Source organism: Bactrocera latifrons, unplaced genomic scaffold, assembly GCF_001853355.1.
Source record: "Bactrocera latifrons isolate USDA-ARS-PBARC rearing strain unplaced genomic scaffold, ASM185335v1 scaffold_206, whole genome shotgun sequence".
NCBI lineage: Eukaryota > Metazoa > Arthropoda > Insecta > Diptera > Tephritidae > Bactrocera > Bactrocera latifrons.
In genome coordinates, this window is record NW_017535586.1 from 185,832 (window position 1) to 199,581 (window position 13,750).

Consider the following 13,750-nt stretch of genomic DNA (forward strand, 5'->3'; position numbering starts at 1 on the left):
TATATAAATGGGAATCGTTTGAACTAAAAAAATGTAAAGGTATTATGCCAGTGTCTTATATTAGAAAAATAAGTTATACGTTTCATTTAATTCTCTACATATGCACAGGTACATACATACATATGTACATAGATATTATTATATCCGATATAAAATTTTTACCAACACGTACCTTTTGCATATTAAAAAGCACGAAAGCAATATTAATTTGTTAAATGGGTTGCCTTGCATATAATCAATTACCGTTATTAACTTTTAGCCACTATCTGTGATCTATGATTTTTGATAATCAATATATTAAAAAATATTGTAAGTGAAATGTAATAAGTATATTTGATCAAAATTCAAAGCTAAAAGTGTTTCAGTAATTTTAGGAGCTGCCGGTAATTCGTAATATTAATTGATGTGACATTATTATTTAGTATTATTAATATGTCGTCCAACAAAGTGAAGCCATCGCCATTCCAGCGCCACCATATTGGTTTAAATCAATTCTTGCGACAGCCACCAACACATAACTCTATTTTTAAGGACATGCGAATAACATTATGTGTTTTGAAGGCAACAGGTCTGTTACCTATCTACGAAGAGGTTTCTAGTTATGAAGTTGGACCACCTACAAAGTCAAACATTTATTATTCATTTTTCATTCGAGGGGTTGTACAAATTTTCACTTTATTCAACCTCTATAACCTGATAACGCCTGGATCAGCACAACTGTTTTACTCCTACAGTGATACGGATAATGTGAATAAATGGATTGAGTATTTATTGTGTGTGTTATCTCATTCAGCGACTGTTATGATTTGTGGTAGAAATTCAAAACTGTTCATAAAGATCTTAAATGAAATATTGAAAGTGGATGAAGATGTCTTCGACCGATTCAGAGAAACTCTGGAAAATAAATGTGGATTCTCACTAAAGTACATTGTGGGCATATGTATTTGCCAATGGTATTTAATCGTATTACGCGTGTTAGCTGTTAAAGATACTCTTAACGTAAACTCATATATATTTCTATTTATCTACGCCGTGCAAAATGGCATGGCAACTATTTTCATTGTTTTTACGGCGGCTTTATTAAGAATCCTAAAGATGCGTTTCGCTCACATAAACACAACCCTTAAAGGTTATACGTACAGCGAGCAACATAAGTTACGACGTATACCAGGACGAGATAGGGATGTAATTACAATGGATTCTTTTCCTGAGGATTCTCTATTTATATACCGTTTGCACAATAAGTTGCTACGGATCTATCGTTCAATTAACGATTGCTGCAGCTTGATTTTGGTGGCATATATGGGATATGCTTTCTACACTATTACCACTACTACCTATAATCTATTTGTTCAAATAACAACACAGCGCTTATCATTCAATGTGTTACAAACGTGTTTTGTGTGGCTAGCAATGCATACTTGCGTCTTGGCATTACTGTCAAAAAATTGTGGACAAGCCACAGATGAGGTAAATATATAAGTACATATGTGACTAATTACTTTGAATTTCGTTTTTATTATTTCTCTATAGGCTAATAGTACTTCGCAAGTTTTGGCTCGTGTCTACGACGCATCTAAAGATCATCAAAATATAGTAAAAAAAAAAAATAAAAATCATTAAGCAAATAATAATTAAAGTTTAACTGTAGGTGGACAAGTTTTTAACAAAAAGTATTAAGCAAGAGGTGCAATTCACTGCTTACGGATTTTTCATAATTGATAACTCCACACTTTTCAAAGTGAAGTATTATAATAATATAATAAATGTGTACAATTGTAGTCAATTAATATTTATTATTAGATCTTCTCAGCTGTAACAACTTACTTGGTTATTTTGATCCAGTTCAAACAATTGGAAGATTCAAAAATGGAGGATGACTCGAGTTAAATTGTGAGAATATAACAAGTATTTCCTTTTCACTATTACCAAATTATTAAATACATATTTATTCAATCAGACACAATACAGCATCATCATAGCTCTTAAACGAATATTTCAAATTTCAAATTAAATGAAAATGTTAAAATTTTCACTAAAATATACGGTAATTGTGTAAATATTAAATATTTTTAAATTTTTGTAATTCATTTAATGTAAAGTTAAATAAATATTGTATATTTTGAAGCTTGAAGTCTTTGTTGCAAATAAAAGAATTACCTACATAATTTCTAGTTTGGCATCTTCATTTAGCAATCGACAAGTTTAGGTTTTCGTCTTGTTTCTCCAAAAAGGAATGAGCACATTCTGTCCAGGGCGAAAGCAGCCAAAGTATCCGCCAGCAAAACAAAAACAAGCATTTTGCGAAACTAAGTTGTAAAAAAAGATTAATTGGCATATTGGAAAAAACAATGTTCATCAATTTTTATTATGCAAACCATTTTGATCAGTTATAGCAATATTATTGAATTTACTTACATCTTCGGGGAATGATACAATTTCAAAAGTTTCTGTAAGTTCAGATGAGATGTCCAAAGAAAGAAATAAAACTAAGCCCGTTGACACTAAAATGGATATTAGTAGTGGACGATTTTCACGCAAACTCTCCATAAAAGGATGCCCCTGTTAAGATTTTAATTTTGAGTAGTATAACTAAGATTGCTACTTTTTATACCTTGTGGTTAACAGCGAAGGTAGACACTTGTAGAGCAAGACAAATTATGTAAACAGTGCTATTTATGATATTGGGTTGAAAAGTTTGCTTTTCTTCTGGATCCATATCTATATAGAGTTTCACTTTCCCTGTTCTTTTGCGTAAAGATATCTTCAACTTAGTAATGGGTAATTACGGGTTAATTAAAACTAATGAACTTACCTTTCAGGAACCCGTTCTGTTGCCTCTTGTGTTAAATAGTAAAGTGCGCCAAAATGTACGGCAAATTGGCAAAGTATCGTTGATACACTATAAAAGTTAAATATATTTGGCAATGGTGCAGTTTTCGATAGGGTCTTCAGCGGCTAATTATTTTAAAGGATGAATGAATATTATTCATTAAAGATTATTTATTATAAATGTTTACCTTTGAACGTGTTATACATAAAAAACAAGCAGCTATAAAGAGACCCTGAAGAGTGGCTTGCATGTCACTAAATTTGACTCCGTCAATATACAAAACAGATTGGCAATAAGCAGATATGAGTGCGTTTAATGCTAATATTTTGAACATTTGTAGGGTAGTTACCAAGGTACAACGTCCTTGTTTGATAATGTGATTTACTATTAGAAGAAAGGTATTAATAAAACAGTTTCCATTCACTATATACAACGTACCACATGCTATAGATGATGTCTTGCTTGTAAATGGTGCGGCTATACTAGCATCTCCCAATTTTACCACGGACGTTTCTTCATATATATCTTTAAGTTCAGATTGCAACCGCGCTTGAGTAGCATTTAAGTTTTCTCTCTGACGTAACATTGCACGATCACGCTGTGACACGGTAAAACGCTCCATCGTATTGGAGGCACCAGTTACAGTATTTCTTACACCACCTAGGTTTCGAACATTTACAGCGGAATTACCAGATAAATATGCACCTGCATCAGAAAAAATTGATTCAGTTCCATTTGTGATATCACGCCTCCTTTTAGGTTTAATTGGTCCATTACTCAGAAGCGATACACCTACATGGGCATGTTTAAGGGCACCTACATCATTAGTACCATCCCCACACATAAGTGTGTAATAACCTAGATGCTTTAAAGAAGTGATAACATATTCCTTTTGTTTAGGTGCAAAGCGTGCGCACACTGTAATATACGGTAATATTTTTAATAAATATAAATTTTCTTGTTCTCTAAGGTACTGTAAGCCTTCTCCAGTAATACATAGATCATTTCCACTCAGCAATGCTTTCAATTCGTGTTTAAGATCAAAAACAGACTCTGTGTCAATTGAAGCCCATTGCCATTTAATACACTTTTCATTGGGGTTTTCGTTACGAGTAAGAATTAGTAGCTTTTTACGTGTAAAACGTAATTCTTTGGCTACGTGACAAGCTGTAAGTGGGTTATCTCCTGTAATCATTACAACTTTGTGCGAAGCATGAATAAGTTCTTTGATTACAAATTTAGAATCGGGTTTTATAGGACACGATATTATAACAAAACCAGCAAAAGTCAAATCACTTTCTACATCCTCTCTTTTCAAATCTCGGACACGTTGCGCGTCCATTGGGCCAAACTTCTTTATACCCAACGCTAAAACTCGTGCACCCCGACGAGAATACTCAAGAAATGTCTGCAAATATCAAATGTAATTTAGCATTTGAATATTAACAGAGACGTAATCTGCCCAAGCTCTTACCTTTTCATAATTCTTAGGGACTTCTTTTAACATTTTCTGAATAACTTCAGGGGCTCCCTTTACAGTGCCAATATAAACTTCATTGCTAAATGGTTCCAAATAGCTAGCTAATACAGACATCCTTTTTAATGCTGAAGAGAAATAATAACGATGAAAAATACGAAGAGGTTTTAATTTTCCTCGTTTTGGAATAACAGTGTCTTGTTTCGTTAAACTCCAATCGGCCGCGGTAAGCATTGCCTTCTCAAGGGGATCTCCAACCAAACCATCGTCAATCATTACTAAGGCGTGGCATGTTGCGACAGCTTGTATTGTTATGTCTTCAGCTTTTTCCATTGGTATAACTACATAGTCATCTGTTAAGCCCGCTATACCTTCAACCATCAAATTATCCGATGTAAGAGTTCCAGTCTTATCAAAACAACAAATTTCTACTTTTCCAGCAAAGGGAATACGGAATGGCTCAGTGCAAAACACAAAGAGCTTTGACAATTGCATAAGCGATGTATTCACTGCTAACGTTAATTCAATTGGCAAATCGGGTGGAATAATAGACGTCAATATTAGAGTGCACTCTAAGAATAATTTATAACGGCTTCGATCTGGATCCTCGGTGCCCTTAATCCAAACATAAACAGCAGCTGCAACAGCAAATACCATAAGAAATAGGATGAAAGCAAAAGTCTCCAGATTATTTTCGGTTACGCGATTTACACCAAAGAGAATAGTTCTTAATAATTTTCCCTGAGATGTATTGAACCCAGTGCGTAATACGTAGCCAATACAACCACTATCAGGGGCTCGCAATGCATCCTTTGTAGGAGCAGTGTGTTGAACAACTTTAGTTCCTCCAAAAAGAATGAACAATTTGCTTTCACCTTCCATATCAAGTTCTTTATCCAAATGATCCAACGTTTCTAATGATTCTTTCATTTGAGGCACCGACTCTCCTAAATATAAAATGCTTACATTTACATATCCTTTTATAATATATATTTCTAGCTTTAAACTCACCCGTCAACATACTCTCATCAACTATACAATTACCACGTAGTAAGACGATGTCACAGGGAACCAAATTATCGTTTTGTGATCTAGTTATAGATACAATATCTCCTGGAACTAATTGATCAGAATTTATTAGTCTCCATTTATTTTGCCGCAGAGCATTTAGCACATATGGTTTGTTTCCCATTTTTCGTATTTCGGACATATTATGAAGTTGTTGACCAACAAGAGTACACTCAAAAATAATCATCATAAATAGTGTAAATAATGAATAGTACCAATATTCGTCCAAACACCACAAAGCAACTGAGAATATTTGAAAAACAAAAAATGGTGCAGTGGCACGTTCAATGAATAATTCATAAAACTCTGGTACAACCATTTTCATTTCATTTAACCCATATAATTGTTCAGCTAATTTAACAGCGCTTTCAGTTTCGTGTCCACGACTGCGTGTATAATGGCGTAAGGTTTCGTGTATAGGAAAAGCTATTCCACGAAATGTTTTCCTCTCTTCATCCCAAACATATTTTGTTTTTTGAAAAATAAAATATAGCTGCTTATTACCGTTAGCTAATCTAATGCTGTTTATTTGAACTAATTGAGATGATCCATTGTTTGCTGTGGGTATGACTTTAGCTAAAACGCCTGCCCCTGGTGTTTTGACATTGCGGCAATTAAGAAATGTAAGTACATGAACACTCCAATAGCAACAAAGTAATGCTAAAATCTGAATGAAAGCGATTACAGCGACAGTGATAAGACCGGCTTCATAGTGTACATCAACGCCGTAAATAAAAATCCAAGCATAAAATGCACCCAAATATAAAATGACAAAAGGCATTACTATGCCGCTTAGGGCTATAGGGTTCCGAATATGTAAAGTCACACTTTGTACTAAATCATCAAGCGCAGATTTTTTATTTAGTTTGACGTTATTAGCACCTGATGTTCTCGCAACTACCTCCAAGTCTGGTTTTCCCTCATATTCGTAATCCATTACAATCTTTTAAATTCTCCTTATTCACTCCCTATTTTTGACTATTAATTGCGAGATGTTTCTTATTATATCAAAATGATTATTTTTTTAATTTTCAAAGCGTCACCACAATATAAATTATAATTCAGCCAGTGCCCTTTTATACTTTCCGATATGCTCTCGATTGTCATTTCTTGAAGACAGACATGATATTATGACGTGTTCTGATGTTACCACGTTAAATGAATTAGTAGTTTTATTCTTACTATTTAGCAGTTCCATAGACAATTGTTTACTCGATAAATTTGTCATATTAAATATCGCTCCTGGTGTTTGCTTACGGAGCATCTCGACAGGATAAAATCTATGTCTTACTAACTCTTGTTGTATTGCCGTGCCTTTTGCCTGTGGAGACTCCACATTGCTTATTGCTTACAATATATGGAATACTAATTAGTTTGCTATATATTGTAAGCAATAAGCAGCCACTTCAGCAGTTTGGCGGAGCAGTTTTCATTTCTATGAAAATTTCGAAGAGGCAACATATCTCATTTGCACATATGCCGACGGCATTTTCATTTCGATAATATGAAATTTAGAAGAGCGAGTATTAAGATGGTTGTGTTATATTATAAAAATAAAGTACATTTTCAAAATAACATTATTCCAAAATATTAATATTTAGTTTAATAATTAATTTATGGCAAATTATGCAAATTGGGTTGGGAATGACCGAAGTCTTAAATTAAAAAACTTATACAAGCATAAATCAAAATATCTTTGCTCATTTCAAATTTATTATTTTAATTGGTATATTTATGTCACAATTATTATATAGTGGTCGAAAAATATGAATTCTTATTTTTCCCAGAAATACGTTTGTGGAAAAAAGGATCTTTTTCCTTTGTTATTATCTTATTTTTCCCAGAAATACATTTGTAAAAAAGGATCGTATTTTCCTCATAAAAACCACATCAGCAATTTCAAGAGTTCAAAGCATGCGCTACATCAGCTCGAACCTACCTACCCTACGCCTTTGCGCAAATCATTATGTCAAGATAACAAATGCCCACATACACAATTGGCAATGGCAATAGCAATAGATTTGACAGTTAGTAAGACATAGATTTTATCCTGTCGAGATGCCCCGTTAGTGTAAGTGGTTATGTGTAGTTATCAGATTTTTATATTCTTCAGTAACGATTTTTACTACGATTTTATTTCGATGAAAAATTGTTTTCTCTAATTCGAAGATTACGTGTCTCATATGGTCAGATACAAGAATGATAGTTAATTTATTAAATACCCAATCTGAAAATTTTCAGCAGTGGCATCATTGGCAGATGTTATAAAAAATGCGAGTTTTGACAGCTCTCTCTCGAATCAAAGAGTTTCGTACCATGTTATCTATGATCTATGCACGTCAAATAAACCTAGGGTTATCCATGATGATGCACGTGGTGCAAGTAGTTAAGGTGGGTGTAAAGCTATGTCGAAAAGTTAATTCTCAAATTTTTTTTTTAAACATTGAGTACAAGCCATTATAATTTAATCAGTTTTATATTGCAGAATTGTGGCACCCAGAAGCAATGGAAATTTTAAAGGTAAGCTATACTTAAAACGTTTTCAATTTCTTTAATGTGGAAAAAATTAGTGTTTTCTAATATTATTATACATACATATGTTCTAGACTTTATGGAGCTTTACCAATGTTCCGGCTCCACAATATTCTATCAATTTAGGTAAATATAAATTATTATTAAATGGTTTTGAGACTAGTGATGACAACATAATAGGGACATCTGAAAATCAATGTAAGATTTATCAATTTCTGACTTGTAAAATTCCGGAGTTATATATTTTTTTTTTACTTTCATTACTAAAGACTTTTTACTTGCAGGTGTTGGAGTTTAAATTTCTATGTATAATATGTCTAAAGAACCTGCACCGTATCGTTGTGACGTATGAAGCGTTAATGTATCTAATTATGAAAATTTTTTACAAGAACGTCTGAATATTACTGTGAAAATAAGTATTGCAGACAAAATGGTAAATCTTTTTTCTTTTTAATTGTATGAATTTGGATTTTTTTAATATAATTTTTACTGATGAAATTTTATGATAGGGACATCTGAAAATTATTGGATGATTTATCAAAACGAAAAAAACTGATTATACAGAATTACAATATATAAAAAATGTTTTTAGCTGCGTTCTTAATATTCATAAATATTTTAATATTTTGTTCAGATTAATGTCATTGGTATATAGCATGATTAACCAATCGCCAAGATCTAACAAGGTTTGCTGATTACCATACCCGCATACGATGCAGTGTACGCCATAGACTCGATAAAATAGTCCAGGCGTCATAGTCTGATGGCAAGTTGAGATGTGCACGGAGTAGTTACAAAAAGTGGAAAAACCTTCAACATATACATATTATAAAGCTTTATTTGTACTTTGAAGGATGAAATCGCAGAAAAATACATTAAAAGAATATGTTCGGCAACTAAGGAACTTTGCAGCTCATTAGCCTTATGCGAGAGGAAGGTATATTTAATGTTTATTCGATCATAAGAAATATCTCTGTAATTAATGTATGCTTTCAACATTGTTTACTAGCAATGAATAGACCTGATAAAACCGTTGAGCGTTGAATAAAAAAAAATACACAAATATTCCACTAGATTTGATAATTGCGTTTGTATTTTGGATCACTCTATTTTTTCTTTATTAAATATAAATAGCAAATAATTATAACATATGTTAATGGTGTACAAATTAAACATTCTTTAATTTGCTAATTGTTTTTGTGCATTTGCGATACTTTTGAAATATAGAAAAAACATAAAAGCATTCATATGTATGTACATATACCTTTTCAACTCCTTCGACTGAAAAGCAATATTAATAATCGACAGATGGCTGCTAACCATCCTTGCAAAAGGATCCTTAAACCATATTCGTATTTCAGTTTAACTTAGAGTTAAATAAATAAAAGTTATTAATATCTTGATTTTAAAATGGATCTAATGAGAACACGACAATTGTAATTTAAAACATAAATCGATTTATTCCGCTATTATCTTAACCTGCGGGAACTCTGCCCCTCCCTTGAAACATCATCATTGATTCTGGTCCACGGATAACTCTTGACATTAGTTCCCAGCACACTTTCGCGGGTAATAGACTGTTAAGAAGAGTGTACGTGGAATTTAAAAGTACATACTATTATAGAATTCTTTTTTGAATAGCTTACCATTTCAGTGGAGTAAGTACCCGTATGGTATGAGGTAGCACACACCATACTTCGTTTTTTTGGATAGCTTCAAGTATGCGGTCAGCAACATACTGTGGATGCAACATTGGAAACATTCGTGGTCGTACGCCTGAGAACATACCGGTATTGATATAATAAGGACAAATCAATGTCATGTGTATGCCATCATATCCGTGTGTTTTTAAGTCGGTTAGGAGGCTTTCATGAAACCCAACGCAGGCAAATTTTGTTGCACTATAATCACTACAACCGTAAGTGCCTAACATGCCAGTCACTGAACCCACAGTCACAATATGACCCCTGTTATTTTGCATCATTTGCGGAAGAAATGCTTTCACTGTCCAATAGTGGGAAATTATGTTAATGTTATATGTATGCTGTATAACACGATCAGGTAAGTCCCAGAATGGGCGGCAGCAAACGACACCAGCATTATTGCATAGTATATCGATATTACCTATTTCATTAATAGTTTGTGCCGCTCGCTCATACACTTGGTCACGGTCAGATATATCAACTACATATCCCTTACAGGTATACCCGTTCCGGGCGAGCAAATCCATGGTAGTTTTGATAGCTGAGGAAAAAGTAGATTTATTGTTAAAAATTTTGAATTTATTTCTGGTACACGTAAGTTTTCCAATTAAAAATTTAAGCATTGTATCAGAAAAATAGTTCTAATACTCCGAAATTTAGTGTTAACTAATTCGAGTTTAATAATACATTGACGATTTCGCTCATACCTTCTGGGTTGATGTCCCATACGACCACACGAGCATTTTGTTTGGCAAAGTTCAGGGCCAATAAGCGTCCTACTCCGCCCCCACCGCCAGTGATCAGTACTACTTGTCCTGAAACATTCTACAATTCGAAAGGGAATGTAATTATGAATGTTTCCGAAAATATGTATAGCACATTGTTGCGAAGATATTGATATACAGTACAGTTGTGGTAAATATATATATATACATATATATATGTACATATATGTAGGTAAAGTAGTATCAAATATTTAATCTTTATAATGCTAAATATATAAATATGTGTATATGTATGCATAGCTATTTCGATAATAAAAAGTGAAAGTTGCTAATACTACTACCACCTTTTTTGCTTTTATATGTATATATTGGAATATGAATATCAAAGCATTCATTGCAGCGGTTGGCATTTCATAATTACGAGCTTGTAACTGTTTTTAAACTTTAAAAATCTATTTACTCGGCGACAGTGTGCCGATATTATGGAATGTTTCAGACAAACTGGAAGAGGTTGCGGATTGTTTGACAGTTTTTCGGGTTAAAAAGAATTTGAATTTTTATATTTTCATCTGTGTCTCTCTCGAGTTTGAAAAACCTTTCACAACCATTTTTCTGTACTCAAATGCATATATTTTTCATGTCGGTTTAATTTTTTGTTCTTATACGAAGAAAATAATTCGTTAAATATTAATTATTAAGTGCATCAAAAGCATGTTCATATTCAAAAGTATATACATGTATTCTGCATTAAAAAATTTAAAGGTTTGTTCGTAACGTAAAATAAGCGCGATTGTAGACTGATGTTGCCCATTTTTAAACCGTAAGCCGTTAGGTGAAGGAAACACATTAGCGCTCTGCACAACAAATTACGAGTATAAAAATATGCTTGCCGGGTACACAACTTAATATACAAAAGACACTAAAAAATTGGCTTACTCGGATACTTTTGGAATACTAATTGATTTTGAGCGTTTATATATGGATTATTTGCGTCTTTCCTTCCATTTGTGGCATCCGGATTGGTATTGACTTGGCGTCACTGTTGTTATTTAGTATGCAAAATAACCAACATACGATTTGGTAAAGCATATTTATTCGAAAATTCTATACGCGAACATTCGTGCAGAAACCGTTGGGTGAAAAAGTTAATTTAGCTCACAGCGAATTACTAAAATCCCCTAGGAGCATATCAGTTTTCATTTAAAAATTTTCCAAACTATCTCACAAATGTTTAGCACTATCTAGCTCTATATTCATAAGGTCGTCGATGGGAAACACTATTTATTTACACTTTATTGTTTTCTAATTATTACAATTATAACTATCCCTGACAAAGAATGCTATTACAAATTGTATGCAATTCATTAATATTATAAATGATAGTGTTTCAATTTAGATGTGTAACGAGTTTGTGGCTAAACTCTTCTGTGTTGTCTTGGGTTGTATTATGAATATTTTCTGTAAAGCATATACACACCTTCATTTTCCTCAAATAATTTGGAAGTAGTGAATAATATATGGTTTCGGCGGTAAAATAGGTGGCTTTTACGAGAAACACGAGTAAATCCCAGATGAATTGCAGGATTACGTAGAGAGGGTTATCCATGTGAAGAAGCCGTTGCAGAGATGTGGAGATAGCGCCAAACATGTCACTGCTTCTTTCCTTTAATTAGCCACTTTAGTTTTGTATTCTACTAATTTAAAATTGCAACCCCGGTTTGCGGGATAAATTTGCGAAATATGAATGAAGATTTTCCAAAATAGGTAATGAGAGAAAATCTTCTGATTGCGCATAAAGACACCTCAAACTATAAATCGTTTAATGTTACGTGGATATTGGCAATATTCAAGATTGCAAAAATGGGCTGTTTAGCATGGTTGTATCTAATGGTAAATTTCTCTTCAATGTTATCGAACTTATATATGTATGCTTGAAATGAGACGGCACTTTTAAATATTTATTTCCGCGACACTGTGTGTGATGGCGTCAACATCTTAACAACGACTGAAGTTTAAATTTGGCTTCAAATGAAATTCAACGTCAGAGTATCCACATTTACCGTAGCAGACCGACTTACATACGTGCGTACGGAGTTGTGCCGGCCGCTTAAAAGTGTATTTTTCGAATGTTATAAGCACATTTGCACATGCACAGTAACTAATTAAATTTTCGTGCGATTGCGGTCAATTAAAAATGTCGCAAACGTGGTCCATGTAACATTTCTTTGAATGAAAACAACGCGTGCCGACATGGTCTCGACTTCTTGAGCCACATAAGCTCCACTAATCAGAGGGGTGCTGTAACTGTATCTGTTTTCTAAAAAATCTGATTAAAGCGATTTGATATATGTACATATATAAAATTCAATATATATAAACTTACATCTTTAAGTACATATACATATGTCCAAACATATACAGGTATGTACACATTATGTTTATGTGAGCGGTTTAAACGTACCGTTACTATCAAATGTGATATTTGCGCCTTTAAACGCAAATAACAAATAGTTTCACCTCTTCGTTTCGTGGATTTTCACTGCAAATTAGCACATCTACATACTTACCATAAAGACAAATAAGCGCAACTGACTTGCATACTACCGTTTTTCAATGTTGAGTGTGTTTTTATATGTGTATGTACATAAAATACAGGGCAATCATCTAAAAACTGGTCTATGATTCAAACTGCGATAACTTTACACTACTACCTAAATCCATTTTCATATTCCCTGAGAGGATAATTGTTTCGTTCACTTAACTATAGTTTGTTACGCCTAAAATCAATCGAAATAGAGTTATGTAATTATATAAATATAATAGATAAGGATGGCGAGACGATTTGAATTCCGAGTGGCGGTATGCTCGTCTAAAAAAAGTACTATAACTAAGTCGCAAATTAAGGTACAAAAGAGTATTTTTTTTTACAGGATATTGAAGTATGGAAGGGAATTTGTGGTGTACAAGTTTTTAAAAAGTGGCCTTGGCCGTACCTCTCAAATCACTAAGCCGAAATCGACCGGAATTGCTAAACACCTGGAGCTTTTCCTCATACAGTGCGGAAATAGATAAAATCTGATGGTTAGCCCACCTTCTCCTCATATAAGAGTTTGTTGTTGAAAACTACAAAAGATTTGATAAATCACTATATAAATACGTTAGAAGAATCGGTGTAAAAATTGGACAATAGGCGTGACAGTGCCTACCTTTAGGTGAAATTCCATATCTCAAGTACTACTTGACCGATTTCAACCAAATTTTACATATTTGCTTATATTCGTACTTTGCACTGAAAATTGTTGAAATCGGACAACATGCCTACATTTTTAAACTATAATAAACAAATATCCAATTATAATTAGTTTTGTGTGTCATCGCCAAACAAATACAAGAGAATTCTAGAGTATTGATA

At 33.2% G+C, this 13,750-nt stretch overlaps 4 protein-coding genes across 8 annotated transcripts; 2 read left to right on the forward strand and 2 right to left on the reverse strand.

Annotated features, from left to right (window-relative positions):
* Positions 1–387: 387 nt before the first annotated feature.
* Positions 388–1,963, forward strand: LOC108968223 (gustatory and pheromone receptor 32a; the record flags this gene model as incomplete). The annotated part of the gene is made up of 4 exons (XM_018932115.1): positions 388–1,470; positions 1,534–1,596; positions 1,652–1,741; positions 1,804–1,963. Coding segments are annotated over 4 exons (1,323 nt in total), but the record flags the coding sequence as incomplete, so codon positions are not given.
* A 122-nt stretch (positions 1,964–2,085) lies between these two features.
* Positions 2,086–6,540, reverse strand: LOC108968224 (manganese-transporting ATPase 13A1). The gene is made up of 8 exons (XM_018932116.1): positions 5,322–6,540; positions 4,308–5,257; positions 3,272–4,241; positions 3,021–3,217; positions 2,816–2,958; positions 2,615–2,747; positions 2,419–2,562; positions 2,086–2,309 (listed from the first exon to the last, which is right to left on the reverse strand). Exons 1-8 carry the CDS (start codon positions 6,313–6,315, stop codon positions 2,190–2,192), a joined length of 3,651 nt encoding a protein of 1,216 aa, XP_018787661.1. The 5' UTR covers positions 6,316–6,540; the 3' UTR covers positions 2,086–2,189.
* A 1,018-nt stretch (positions 6,541–7,558) lies between these two features.
* LOC108968167 lies at positions 7,559–8,985 on the forward strand. Of its 4 annotated transcripts, none has more exons than XR_001993311.1 (5): positions 7,559–7,769; positions 7,864–7,898; positions 7,985–8,036; positions 8,195–8,343; positions 8,545–8,985. XR_001993311.1 is itself a non-coding variant. In XM_018931976.1 (5 exons), exons 1-4 carry the CDS (start codon positions 7,650–7,652, stop codon positions 8,206–8,208), a joined length of 321 nt encoding a protein of 106 aa, XP_018787521.1. In that variant the 5' UTR covers positions 7,559–7,649; the 3' UTR covers positions 8,209–8,343; positions 8,545–8,985. The 4 variants fall into 4 exon arrangements, 3 of the variants coding, with proteins under 3 accessions (XP_018787521.1, XP_018787522.1, XP_018787523.1); XM_018931976.1 differs by having other exon boundaries at positions 7,851–7,898; positions 7,985–8,108; positions 8,180–8,343; XM_018931977.1 differs by having other exon boundaries at positions 7,851–7,898; positions 7,985–8,108.
* Positions 8,986–8,993: 8 nt separating this feature from the next.
* Positions 8,994–12,358, reverse strand: LOC108968166 (epidermal retinol dehydrogenase 2). Of its 2 annotated transcripts, XM_018931975.1 has the most exons (5): positions 11,816–12,358; positions 10,321–10,438; positions 10,035–10,154; positions 9,557–9,914; positions 8,994–9,487 (listed from the first exon to the last, which is right to left on the reverse strand). In XM_018931975.1, the coding sequence occupies exons 1-5, from the start codon at positions 11,984–11,986 to the stop codon at positions 9,385–9,387; spliced, it is 870 nt and encodes a 289-aa protein (XP_018787520.1). In that variant the 5' UTR covers positions 11,987–12,358; the 3' UTR covers positions 8,994–9,384. The 2 variants fall into 2 exon arrangements, with proteins under 2 accessions (XP_018787520.1, XP_018787519.1); XM_018931974.1 differs by having other exon boundaries at positions 8,995–9,487; positions 9,557–10,154.
* Positions 12,359–13,750: the final 1,392 nt, after the last annotated feature.